Genomic DNA, 14573 nt, shown 5'->3' on the forward strand with positions numbered 1-14573 from the left:
AGAGAGAGAGAGAGAGAGAGAGAGAGAGAGAGAGAGAGAGAGGAACTCAGGGGAAGAATCAGAGAGGCTGAGATTTGCGAGCGAGACATGCATGGAGGAAGTCAGGTGTACAGTATGGAGGAGAGGTAATGAGTCATGTGCCAGAACACAGATTAATATAAATGGGTTAATTTAAGTTATAAGAGCTAATTGGGAACAAGCCTAAGCCAAGGCCAAGCTTTCATAATTAATAGTAAGTCTTCAGGTCGTTATTTGAGAGATGGCAGTCCAAAGAAAGACCTATTACATACACACAACATGCCTACATATGTGTATTATTTAAACATATATACAAATAAGTATATTCCAATAAAATGTCTCAAGAAAAGAACTGAGGCCAAAAGCTGGGTTGTGATGGTGCATGTCTTTGATCTCTGCACTCAGAAGGCACAGGCAGGCAGATCTCTGAGTGGACGACACCCAGGTTTAGAGTGAGTTCAAGGACAGCCAGGGCTACACAAAGAAATCCAGTCTGGAAAGACAAAATAAAACAACCAAACAAACAAACTAAAAAAGAATTTGAGGCCACGTGTGGTGGCATACATCTTCAGTCCCAGCATGGAGAAGATAGAGACAAGCTATCTTCTGTGGGTTAGAAGCCAGCCTGGTCTACATGAGTCTCAGATAATCCCAGGGCTCCATAGTAAGACTGTCTCAGGGGTAAGGAGGGGTGAGGAGAGACTAATTCAACTTAAAAACTGAGCATTATAAAATCTGGCCAAGGAGATTTCAGTCCTAAAGTTTAGTTTACACCTATGAAGTCACATTTACAAAGCCAAGCAAATAATGAATACCATAATAGCCATTTAAATAATTTATTCAGAGAATATTTATTATCTTGTTCTAATTTCTGGAGATATAAGGTAAGTAAAATAAAGTATTATCCAAGTGGAACCTACATGGTTCTAATATAGGACACTCCTAGTAAGAAAAGCAGTAAGCATTGTGACATACAACAAGGAATAACAATGGAATAAGAGTATGATCACTGCAACCTTACACATGGTAACTGAGAGATGATACATAAGCCAAGACCTGTGTTGATATCTAGAAATCTGGCAGACAATGAATCCCTGGTAAAAGTAGCCAGCACAAAGGGCCTAAAGTATCCATGGAAATATTCAGGTGACAGCAAGAAGGACAGGGTTGCTGAAAGCCGTGAAGGAAAGTGAGGGCGAATGGCAGAGGCCGAAGCATCTGGAAACTGACAAGAAGGCCTTATTCACAAGGAGAAGCAGATTTGATGAGAACAGGAGTTTGTGGCTGCAGAAGTGAAATGGTCTGGAGATGCCAAGGGCAGGGTCACAGGGACCATTCAAACAAGTGTTGTTAGAAGTGGCCAGGTCTGACGAATCTTCTTAAGTTACAAGTGTGGAATGAGACATGGAGAAAACTCAAAACTTTACTCTAGAGCAGTGGTTCTCAACCTCTGGGCAACTACCCCATGGGGGTTACATATCAGATAGCCTGCATATCATATGTTTACTTTATAATTCATAAGAGTAGCATAATTAAGTTATGAAGTATCAGCAAAATAATTTTAGGTTCACCAGAATATGAGGAACTATATTAAAGGGTCGCAGCATTAGAAAGGTTGAGAACCACTGATCTAAAGCTTTGGCTTGAACAGCTGGATTGTAGAGCTGTTCACTAGCATAGGGAAGCTAATGATTGTGTTTTTGTACATGGTAAGTTTGAAATATGCATAAGTTATATGCAAGTGGAGATGTTATCTAGCGTGCTATAAAATAGCACCAAGTCTAAGAACCTAATAATCCTAAGAGAAAGTCAGACACAAACGCATAGGCATTAAAAGAAGGAAAAGTTAAGAATTGGTTTGTTTGCAGTTTATCTCATGCTGGTCTTTTATACTGTCCACTACTACATTAGACCACAGCTCCAGTAGAGTATTTCTACCACAGGTACAAAGTACAAACTCATGGCATTTACCAGGCTATGAAAACAGGATATATATTATAACCAGGGCTCTTGGGTCTGATTAATAACAGTTTTGCTATGTTCTTTTATTATAATCCACATAATTCCTTTATGACTCATTTCATTCAATAAGAAGCTAATAAAATCTGTTACAAGGTTACAATTATAAAGATTAAGTAAAAGAATATATGCAAATTGTTTCAAAAATCACTTGGCACACAGAAATAGTTGTTTACAGGTATTATTTCCTTATGTTACTCTTTCCCAAGTAAAATATTTAACAAGTCTTTGCAAGTACTATAGTTTTTAAGTCATTCAAAAAATTAAAAACAGCAAAGCCACAGCGAAACCCTGTCTCGAAAAACCAAAAAAAAATTAAAAACAAAAAGAAATATTCAACTAATTTATTAAAATATATTCAAGAGACTTAACTCTAAGAGTTGTATCTGTATTACTTTATAGTACAGATATACTTTATATGCTATACTTTATAGTTCAATATAAGTCATTTTGAAATTAAAAGTCTCTTCAGCTAATATTTTGAAAACTTTAACATTAATCATAAAATATAATGTTTGACATATAGCATTCAGTTTATAATACATCAAGAATCTCTTGGCTTTGGACTATATACTAAACTTTGATATCTGTATTAAAGGTACAGCTTAGACAAAAAAAAAAACAAACCAACCCAAAACCACTTAATGTGACACAATTTTAGTTGTTTTCTTAAAAGTGAATTCAGAAGGCAGGTATGAGAGCAGATGCCTGGAATCCCAGGACTTGGATTGGAAGCTAATGTGAAAAGAGTCCCATGAGTTTAAGGACAACCTGGCCATACAGCAAGACTCAAAAAATTATCATATCTCAAAAAGTAATAATAATTAATTTAAAAGGTATATAATTATTTTTATTACGTTGAAGAGCTTTATAATACTGCATTTGTTTGATAAGGGATAATATATTATGTAAGGGAATCAAACTAGAATCCATACTGTAAAAGTGCAAAGGAGGTAGTTTTTGACATGGCTGAGAAATAAATGATTGTATTTGTGCTCAATTTCACACACATGAAATAGTTTCAACTCTGTAAGCAGGAGGGAAAGTGATGTTATGCAAACAAATCTGTCTATGTCACTCATTTTCAGCAGGAAATAACAGAAAATCAGTTATAATTGGAAGCAAAAACAGGTTGTGCACATTATCTTGCTTTAACTTCTACTATCATCATATGGTCATACTGCATAGTAATTACTTTAGAACAAAGCAATGAATGAAAGAAATATATTTATAAGCTACTTAGGTAGCCAGTCACACTTGTTCTAATTGAAAGTATATTCGGTCTCAATTGAGTTTATTGATTTCTTTTTATTTCTGAATGAATTCAGAAAAATTCATATTAACATTCAAGAGCACAACGTGGAATTCTATGTCTTCCAGGTTTTTTTGTCTCTGTCTCTTGTGATCAGAGGGAATCATACACACTAGGCAATCAGAAGGAATCATAAAAGCTAGACAGGTGCTTTACTGTGGAGAGTCCCCTGTCAGGCTACAAACTAAAGTAAACAACTCTAAAATATAAATATATTGAACATGAAAAAGAACCTTAGTCTCACATCAATATGAATTTAATGTCATCATAATCACCAAAAAGTAAGCATTTAAAGAAAGGGTAGTTGAGGAACAAGAGGGTGATCAAAGACAGTTCTATCAAAAAATAACATATTTAAATAGAGTTAGAAAATTAAATTATTGTAGTTAAAAATTATAGGCAATAATCAATTTATACATTTGTATAAATCAATACTATGCTACAGTGAACTAGAAACAGTAAACTGACTTTAGTCATTGCTTTTAAGCAACGAAATTTATCACAATATCAATATGAATGAGCTTAACATAAAAGTATGAGATTAAAATCTACAGCAAATTATAAATTGTTAACATGTAATATTATCTTTATAAACTGTTAACATGTGATATTATCTTATTCAGCTGTGGTCTTTCAAAAAATAAACAAAACCAATAATAACACACCTGTGAATCCCTGAAGTACATCTCATATTGCTGTATCATCTGTCTGCTAATCAAGCTCCCGTGATAAACCACAACATTGATATCAGTCCACGTACGGAATTCTCTTTCCCAGTTTGCAATCGTAGAAAGTGGTGCGATAATCAGGAAAGGTCCTTTTATACCAGTCAGAAGGATTTCGTAGAGGAATGTAATTGACTGAATGGTTTTGCCAAGACCCATTTCATCTGCTAAAATGCAGTTTCGTCTGAAATAAATAAATGTATTACCCATGCATACACACACTGGGCTTTTCTAAATACTATTGTTTTTAAAGATAAACATTTAAAAAGAAGTAAGAAAACAATGAAAATACTTTCATTTATAAAAACATAAAAAAGTTGCTAATGCAGAGTAAAGATTACAATTTTATTATAATCCTATAAGGGAACATTAAAAGATTTTTAGAGCTTCAAATAAAGATATTGCCCAGTAGTGTTTGATTTTAAGAGTGAGAAGACAAGAGCAAGGCATATCAAATATTTAGGAAGTATTTATTAAACACCTGTTGCTATCTCAGGGAAGTATGAGAAGATGGGACAGAAAAGAAAGAGAACATGTTCTCTGCCTTCTAGGGGCTTGTATCTATTAGAGAAGCAGACAAGCAATATACATAAATAAGTAGCCATGCAAGCTGCTACTGTAGAAGAATAAACTTAGCACTGGCTTTCATCAGTGGCTTCGCGTTAAAAGAGCCTACAGAGCTTCAAAAACAAGCAAACAAACAAACAGGTAACCAGGTCTTTTCTCTATACATTCTGATTCAGTGTGTATGGAATAAGATCAAAAAGGGTGCAACTTCTAAAATAAATTCCACAGACAGTTTTCCTCTGTGGCCAGTGACGAGTATAAATAGTAAATGTTCTTACAGAAAATCAGAGGGATATGACAATAAATAATAATCTGGCTAGAGCAAAGGGGAAAGCTTCAGGTCTTTTTTTTTTTTTTTTTTTTTTTTTTTTTTTTTTTTTTTTTTTTTTTGCAGAAGGGGTTTAACAGAGGTTTTTTTGGAGCCTGTCCTGGAACTAGTTCTTGTAGACCAGGCTGGTCTCTAACTCACAGAGATCCACCTGCCTCTGCCTCCCAAGTGCTGGGATTAAAGGCGTGCGCCACCACCGCCCGGCTTCCAGGTCATTTTTAATAAAAATTTTCAAAGATCAAAACAAAGGGTCAAAAGTTAAAAAAAAAAAAAAGTTCAACCAGGGAACCAAAAGTTGCTTAATATGAACAACAAGGGAAAGGAGAAGGGAGGAGAGATTCGTGAGATAAGTCAGATCCAAGCATAGACAATATTAGACATCATTTTATTATGCAAAGGTAGGCACTAACAATCTTTTAAAAATACAACAACATTAAGTTTGTATTGTAAGTTCTATTCCAGTGCAATGGCAGATAGTAAAGTACTAGACGTTTGGGCCTACTTGGCAAGATACAGGGAAGAAAGTTCAGGCACAGGGACTTTGTAGTTAAGTAGTTAAGGCAGAACATGCCAAAGCTATGATGGCTTGGCCCTATCCACCAACTACATGTATGAGGTAACTACCAGACTTGAATTTAGGTAAGTCAATCAATTGCGCTATATTAACCATATAGAAAAATTGGAAAAGAACAAATTTGATATATAGAAAATAAAAAAGATTAATTTTGAATCTATTATATACGTAGTGAAACTGCTGAATCATATTCAGACAGTTAAAGTCAAAAAATATGGAATCATAGCTCAAGGCCTTAGAGATAAAGTTATGGAGTCATTAAAATATTGGCTAGTCTAAAAGGGGAGTGTGTAGTGTGTCTGTTGAGATGGTTAAGGGAGAAAAAAATAAGGAATCTGAAAAATTAATTAAAGATTAAATCTAGGGCATGGTGTTGGGGGGGATCAACAGATAAAACATAGAAGAGAACCCTGTTTAGCAAAGTGTTGAAATTATCACAGAGATGCTAAAGATCTTGGAGTCACACTGTAGAAGGTGGGGAAAAAATGGGAAGAAAATTTAATGGAAGAAATGGCAACTTGTATATACTTAACACAGGAGACATGAACTGAAGGCTAAGAATATTCTATTAATTAGGAAATGAGAAATTTCAGAGAAAAACAGAAACAGAGAGATACATGCCTGTAATCCCAATGAGACTAATACAGGACTATCATGAGTTTGAGGCTAGCACAGTCTACACAGTGAGAGCTTACTGAAGACTGGACACAAGACAGCCTGAAGAGTTGAGGTAGCGTGATTAATCGTGCTTGTGACACATGAGGTTAGAGCTATGAATGGCTACACTTAGAGAGTGCTGGAAGGACTGCACATGAAAATGGGCAAGAAATTGAGAATTCAAAGCCTACTGTCTCTGGTTTCTTTATGAAGCAGTCACATGCAGAGAGTGACCAGAACAGAAAATGGAAGGGTAGAGGGAAAAGGTCAAAGGTTAAACCGGGCAATGTAAAAAGTGCAAAGGGGTACTAATGAGTGAGGAAAATTTTAAAAATGCAGTATTATTTGACCTGGAAGCCTCTCTTGAAGGAAATAATGATTAATATTTAGAAAGCATAAATCAGAAAAGAGAACACTGCATGGGCAAGTAGGTAATTCTCATGCCACCTAACTGAACCACGTAACTCTACATAAATAGTGAAACAACTCCAAAGAAAGAGGGGAGAATTAAAACAGGGAAAATGCATTTCCAAACAAGAATCATTAAATTGTTGCTATCATGTCTAGTAGCAGAAACTTCAATGATAGTCTGCACACAGTACTATACGTAACACTTCATTCTCATTTATTGTATTATATTGTAATTCCTTTGGAATTATCTTCTTACCTCAAAAAATTACTTGAGATTTGTTTTATAAAGCATTTTGAACAACTCAGAACATGAACAATAATAACAAAGGGACATTCACTGGTATGTTCCCATAATTTTATGTCCACATAATTTTATGTGCTTACAGTCTATGTCATTTGAGGTTTAAATTAAATATTAGCACTCTATATAATTCTAATATCTTAACATACAGTTCACTCTACAGATACAATCACTGACATAAATTGTATGTTGAAAAGCTAAAATAATGAATAGTTTGAGACTATTGTAAAATTATTTCAAATTTAACTTTTAATCCACAAACATGTGGGTGTATATACTTAAAGGAAACAACATTAAGACTGGCATTCAAAATCATAATTTACATTATTTTTCTGAGATATCTTCATTATTAAATAATAAAGACTTTCCAGCAAAAACACAGCACAGCAACATAAGTACTTATTTTAATTAACACATTTTGGCATATACAAAAAAAGGAATATACTAAAATCTTCTTACGATATACTACATACCTATTATACCAATTGAACAAAAGCCAGTTGAGTCCTTCTAGTTGATATTCCCTGAGTTGATTACCATTTTTATAGTCCCTGGATTGATCTATTTTCTTCCAAATATTAGAGGGAGGACGATCCTTTGTGAACAAAAATAAAATGAATGATGCATTTCAGATGTTTATCTTCCACACAACTTACTCATGGCAAGAAACCTTGCTTTTAAAAGAACCTAGAAGCCAAAGCATACAGTATATGATGAAACATTACCTAATAGTTAGACATCAAATTAATTCTACTCAGAGGCTTCCAGAAAATAGAACAGTGAGGCACACCCTGAAATTCATTCTTTGAAGCTTTGATGCTAAAATCAGGTGACATTACATGAAAAGGAACTACACACCAATATTCTTCAAGAACAGACATTTAAATTTTCTTAGCAGAATTTTCACTAAATGGACAAGTTTAGAAAGGGCAGTGCATTAAAACTAGAGTTTTTACAAGGACTAGCCAAGTAGGTTTAAAGTTTTAAATCAAACATTAAGGAAACAAAAGGAAATAAAGAGAATTTTAGTAGATACAGAAAAAGGCACCTAAAATAGGGACATCTTCTTTTGTAACAAAAAATATTATCAACACTGTTGAGCTCAAGTAAGTATAATTAAGCACGGAAAAGAAAAGCACCATGAAGGTGGGAGTTACAGAACGTTAACCAGCTGGCCTATGACAGTTCTGTGACTACTTCCACAGTGCTTCACTGCCAAGCCCCCTCACACACCAAGGTGTGAGCAGAGGGCGAGGAAGAATGCAGTCTGACAGAAGAATGTGCAGCGCTCCAGAGTAGTAGCATACTTTAGCAATAATGCAATATTATGCAGTAGGCCAGCCCCAGCTTTACCATTTATAATACAGAACTAGCACAGTTAATTCAATTAGCCCATGTAATGAAAACATTCTAGGTTCTTTTTTTTAATATTTATTTATTTATTATGTACACAATATTCTGTCTGTGTGTATGCCTGTAGGCCAGAAGAGGGCACCAGACCCCAATACAGATGGTTGTGAGCCACCATGTGGTTGCTGGTAACTGAACTCAAGACCTTTGGAAGAGCAGGCAATGCTGTTAACCTCTGAGCCACCTCTCCAGCCCCATTCTAAGTTCTTAAAAGGAAATAAAGTTAGTAAGCAAATATATGAATTGTATAGTTGTGAGTAATAACTGGCTTAGAGAAAATAATGAAAAGGTAGGTATGATTTGAATTTTTTGTTTAATGGAGAATTAAGAATATTAAGAGATGGAATTGAGAGTAAAGTATATATAAATGATATGAGAAAGATAGTAGGAAACTTAAATTCAGAGACAGGGAAAACTGTGTAGGGATTTTTTTTTTTTTTTGCATTGTTGTGTTTTGTTTTGGGAGACAGGGTTTCTCTGTATAGCCCTGGCTGTCAAGAACTCGCTATGTAAACCAGACCTGCTTCTGCTTCTGTTGGGATTAAAGAGGTGCACCACCACCACCCAGCCAGGGAGAATCTTAACTGGAGGTGGTGGGAATAGAATTTATATCTTGGTGGAAATGGAATTCATAAAAAGATACTTGCTGAAATTTTAAGGGCACATTTATTCAAATAAGTTATATTTCTAAACCCTCAAAAACTGTATAAGGACTCAATATTCAATGAAGCATTATTTATAATAGCAAAAACAAAACCCAGGATTATCTACCAATGGAAAAGGCTTAATTAGTTGCATGAGACATTATGTAGCAATTTAAAAGAATACTGTATCAATTATACACCAAGAACTATATTAACTGAAAATTAGGGCTGTGGATCTAAGAAAGAAGTATGTGTGGTTCAGAAAAGCTTTGGTTGTGAATACATGTGCCACACAGACTTAAGAACTGAAGATAACCTTAACCCTGCTAAATACAAAGTGCTAAGATCTTAAGAAGCCACCCAAGAAAGGCTCTCACCAAATGTCTTGTGTCAGGCCTTGAAGCTTGCAGTTGTTCAAACTCTTCAATTTTTGCAAGATCCACATCTTCTTTTAATTCCCAGGTGCTATCTTCATATGGCAATGAGCACCATTTTACCAAGTAGTAAATAACAGACTAAGAAAGAAGTTGTTTTTTATTTTACCACTTGTAAAGAAGTAAATAGTTTAATTATAAAATGTTTATAAAACAACTTAAATATATATTAACGTCCATCAATAAAAACAAAGAAACCATTGTTGCGGGGGGGGGGGGTTGATTTGAGACAGGGTTTCTCTGCCTGTAGCTTTGGCTGACCTGGAACTTGCTCTGTAGACCAGGCTGACCTCAAACTCACAGAGATCCACCTGCCTCTGCCTACCAAGTGATGGGATTAAAGGAGTGCACCACCACTGCCTGGCCAAAGTAATCATTATTTTTTAAAAAATTTATGTGTATGTCTGGGTGCCTGTATGTATGTGTACCATGTGCATGCTAGGTACCTCCAGGGATCAGAAGAAGGTATCAGGGCCTCAGACACTGGGTTTAGGCAGTGGTAATACACCATGTGTATGCTGGAAACTGAAACTGGGTCCTCTAAAATGTGGTTTAGGCGCTAGGTTTTTATTTAACAAGTATATTATTAGGCTTGAATATTTGGAAATTTTAAGGTATTTCTTAGAAAAAAATTTTTAGATTTATTTTTACTTCATGTATATGAGGTTTGCTTACACATATGTATGTGTTCCAAGTACACAAGTTGTACCCATGGAAACCAGAAGATGGCACTGGAATTCTGTACCATGTAGGTTCTGGGAACTGAACCAAGGTCCTCTACAAGAGCAGCCAGTGCTCTTGACTTATCTCCATATCTCTTAGAAACATCCCCCCCCCCCCGATTTTTATTTATTTTAAAGTCTGTTTTTATCTTCACATATACTGTGTACCATGTGTGTACCTGGTGCTCTTGGAGGCCAGAAGAGGCTGTTGAATCCCCTGAAACTGGAGTTACAGACAGTGGGAGCCACAGTGACCATGTGGGTGCTAGGAATTGAACTGGATTCTCTAGAAGAGCAACCAGTGCTTTTAACTGCCAAGCCATCTCTCAGCCCCTTAGAAACTACTTTTACTGAGTAATTACCTCACCAGTATCCTTATCTTCACAAAAAGAAACTTCCAATATTCTGTCTACTTCAACGTAGTCTGGGTTAAAGGGCTCTTCTTCCATCTAAAATTAAAAAATTAAATTTAATGATATCTGAGGAAAAGGTAGAAAGACATAAATAAAAGCACATCTGTTTAACTGCAGTTACATTTCTAATATGCAAAATTCTTCCAATTTAATTTTGAAAAGCTCTAAAGGAAATTATAAAGCACCAAGTTGCAAATAATACAGGCAAAGTAACGGGACTAAAGAATAATACATTCCAGGTAAGTGACCCACTCTAGCAGATACGTTTGTTTAAAGCTCTAAACACAGACTGCGACTCTCATTTGCAACTCTGCTTTGGTAATAAGATGTGAAGACCAATGACACATACTGTCTCACACTGCAGCTGTCATTTTTATCAGACTCTTCTCCTTTATGCAGGGTCTTTTCTTAATATGCACTTATCTATGTGGCTACTTCAAAATCAGCTGTACCCATTCTCTTCAACCTGTGTGTATCCTATTTTCTTTAGCTGGTAAGTGGAAACACAGCTCTCTCTGCTCCACATTCACAGATGCCAAAATGGAGAAGTGATGATAGATTGTTTTTCTTTCCTTCACCCTGTGAAGCTAATAAATTGAAAATTTTGTAGTGGTCATGGTACGCATGCCTATTATTCCAGCACTTCAGAGGCAGAGGTAGGAGAATCTCTTGAGTTCGAGGCCAGCCTAGTCTAATGAGAGAATTCCAGAACAGCAAGGATTACAAAGAGAAACCCTGTCCCAAAATATTCAAAATAAATAAATCAATAAATTGGTGATTTATACATCCTATCTGTGTGTGTGAACTTGTATGCATGCGTAAAATTGGGTTTTGTTATATTGCCCAAACTGAGTGCAAAAGCATGATCCTCTTAAATTAAGTGGTATTACCGTCATTTGCTAATGTCAGGTTTTGTATAGATTCTGTGTAGTGTATACAATGCTAGACTCAGAGTCTTGGGTATGTTATACATGTACTCTACCACTGCAACACACACACACACATATACACACACATATATATACCTCAGTCTCTCTGTTTGTTTGGTTTTGGTTTTATGAGACAGAGTTTCTCTGTGTAATGGCCCTAGGTGTCCTGGAACTAGCTCTTGTAGACCAGGCTGGCCTCAGTCTCAGAGATCTGCCTGCCTCTGCCTTCCGAGTGCTGGGATTGAAGGCATGCAGCACCACCACCTGAATGCATATTTTTAGGTGGGGGGCGTGTTGAGACAGGGTTTTTCTGTTTAGCCTTGGCTGTCCTGGAACTGACCCTGTATACCAGACTCACCTGAAACTCAGATTCACCTGCCTCTGCCTCTCAAGTGCTGGGATTAAAGGTGTGAGCCACTAGCGCCCAGCTACAGTCTCTCCTTTTAAAACTAATTCAAATCGATTTATCTCATCATCACTGCGTCACTTCTTCCATGAATACTTTAAACCTTTATAGATTCATTTCCTTTTGTATGTCTGAGTGTTTTGCTTGAAATACGACTATGTGCACGTCTGGCACCTACAGATAACAGAAATGTATACCTATTGCCTTGTATAAAACTCAAGTTCAAATGGATCAAAAACCTCAACATAAAACCAACCACACTGAACCCCATAGAAGACAAAGTGGGAAGTACTCTTGAACACACTGGCACAGGAAACCACTTCCTAAATATAACTCTAGTAGCACAGTCACAGGGAAAAACAATTAACAAATAGAACCTCCTGAAACTGAAAAGCTCCTGTAAAGCAAAGAACACAGCCAACAAGACAAAATGACAGCCTACAGAATGGGAAAAGATCTTCGCCAACCCCACATCTGAGAGAGACGTGATCTCCAAAATATATATAGAACTCAAAATAACTGAATACCAAAATACCAAATAATCCTATTTATATATGGGGTCCAGATCTAAACAGAGAACTCTCAACAAACGAATCTCAAATGAAGTATTAGTGGTAAACAAATAATGACATCTTGAAATTCTCAAACAAACGAACAAAACCAGAAAAAGCCATAATGAGTGAGGTACCCTAGACCCAGAAAGACAAATATAATATGTACTCACTCATAAGCAGACATGAGACATAAAGCAAAGGATAACCAAACTTCAGCCAACAGACCCAAGGAAGCTAACACCCAAGAGGACCCTAAGAGAGACATACATGGGTCCACATAGGAAAGACAGAAAGACAAGATATTCTGAGTAAATTGGGAACGTGGGGGACATGGGGAGGGTAGAAAGGGAGAGGGGAGAAAGGAAGTGGATTGGGGAAAAAATGTAAAGCTCAATAAAAACAAAGTACTGGTATAAAAATTAATGACATGTAAATAATGCTTATTAATAAAATAATAATTGTACTATATTTATATGAAAGAACAAATACTATTCTGTTCAAATGTGTCAGGAAAAAATTCCTGTGCATGATAGGAAAAATGTTGAGAATTAAAGTAAATATAAAAAAATTTAGTTAAAATTTATGTGAGAATTTGTTGTGCTATTTTAGTAAATATTTTGTTCAACATAAAGTTTAACAAACCTTAAAAAAAAACACAAAACCACAAAGTCGAGAGGTAGTGGTACACACAGAGGCAGGATGACCATTCTGGTCTACTCATAACCAAGTGTACACATAGTGAGCTCCAGACCAGCTGGGGCAAAACAGTGAGATCTGACCAAAAATAAATAAAGATATAAAAGAAATTTTAAAAAAAATTAGAGAAGGACATCAGGCCGTTCAGTGTGGCCTGGAAGAGAGAAAAAAAAAAACCTTTTCAATGATGCCATATATACTTACACCAAAGTTCATGATAAATATGTAATATGTCTCATCTAATAAAAATTATGCTTCCCACTTACTTGCTGCATTATTACTTTCATAACTTGAAGAACACGCTGAAAAATATCTTGTGATATTAACATATCCATGTTCAACTCTAATCAACAAAATGTATGCTAATTATGCTAATTTAAAATACAAGCATTAGCTACCACTGAATTATTGTGTTTTTTAAATATCTTTTAAAAGACAACACTCACAAGGTAGCCCTGGCTAACCTGAAACTGCTATGGAGACCAAGCTGGCCACAAACTCACAGAGATGTTCCTGCCTCCTAAGATGAAAGACATGTGCCACTATGCCTACTTATTATGGCTCTTATTTCAGGAGTTTCAAAGCTAATTTTGGGAAGAGAAAAACACATGTAGATAACGTTTACAATCAATTATTAACACTGGAAATGTAAAAAAGTAGTATTTTTATTTTATGGTTCTGAGACCAGAATTCAGGGTTTTGAATATGCTACATATAGATTCTACCACTTAACTACATTGGAAACTCCAACCTTAAAATTATGATAAACAATACCAAATTTGGTAAAGCTTTTTCCTTACGTCTGCCAAAAAATGTGCCCTCTGTGCTTGTCTTAGTTTGAATCGTTTGATTTTTTGCTGGATCCTTTTATCTTTCAAAAGTTGCTGTTCTGTGGCCCATTCACAGTGGAGATAAGAGCTAAAAGTTTTATAAAAACAATATATTAGCATGATAGAGAAAACTGTTTCTTCATATGCACATTTATTATAATTTCCAATACAAATGTACTACCTTTAATTTTACATATAAGTATTTATTTCATTCAATTTCAATAGATTATATGACTAATAAAACAGCCATTTCGATCCTGGAATGCTAAAGGATCTGTAGGTCAAGGAATCACAGTTTATCATATGGAAACAGTGACAACCTGACCAGAAGCTGCTTCTGAAACATGACTTATTATTTTATTATATTGATCAAAAAGTTATGTGTATTAGAACCAACATAATTTTCTTTGAAAAATTTAATCAAAGTATGGAGATAAACTAGAAACTACACAAAAAGAATACATTATCTTATAACTGCTGACTCCATTGATTTAGTTCACCTACAAACAATGCAGAAACTTAAAATATTAAAGTCAAATCATCATTGTATACATCTGATGCAGCAACCTACGATCAATTGTTGTATATAAAAACAATAAAACCTGCCAGGCAGTGGTGGCGCA

General features: G+C 35.4%; 1 protein-coding gene across 10 annotated transcripts in view; it reads right to left on the reverse strand.

The window, feature by feature from the left end:
* Positions 1 to 14573, reverse strand: part of Chd9 (chromodomain helicase DNA binding protein 9) — a 234087-nt gene that overhangs the window by 67546 nt on the left and 151968 nt on the right. For all 10 annotated transcript variants that reach the window (XM_026777294.1, XM_013354625.2, XM_026777295.1 and 7 more), the window contains 5 exons: positions 13921 to 14038; positions 10485 to 10571; positions 9344 to 9481; positions 7386 to 7507; positions 4015 to 4258 (listed from right to left, as the gene is read on the reverse strand). In XM_026777294.1, the coding sequence (XP_026633095.1) occupies positions 4015 to 4258; positions 7386 to 7507; positions 9344 to 9481; positions 10485 to 10571; positions 13921 to 14038 (709 nt within the window). The remainder of the gene's footprint in view (positions 1 to 4014; positions 4259 to 7385; positions 7508 to 9343; positions 9482 to 10484; positions 10572 to 13920; positions 14039 to 14573) is intronic.

This window comes from Microtus ochrogaster, unplaced genomic scaffold, assembly GCF_000317375.1.
Source record: "Microtus ochrogaster isolate Prairie Vole_2 unplaced genomic scaffold, MicOch1.0 UNK54, whole genome shotgun sequence".
NCBI lineage: Eukaryota > Metazoa > Chordata > Mammalia > Rodentia > Cricetidae > Microtus > Microtus ochrogaster.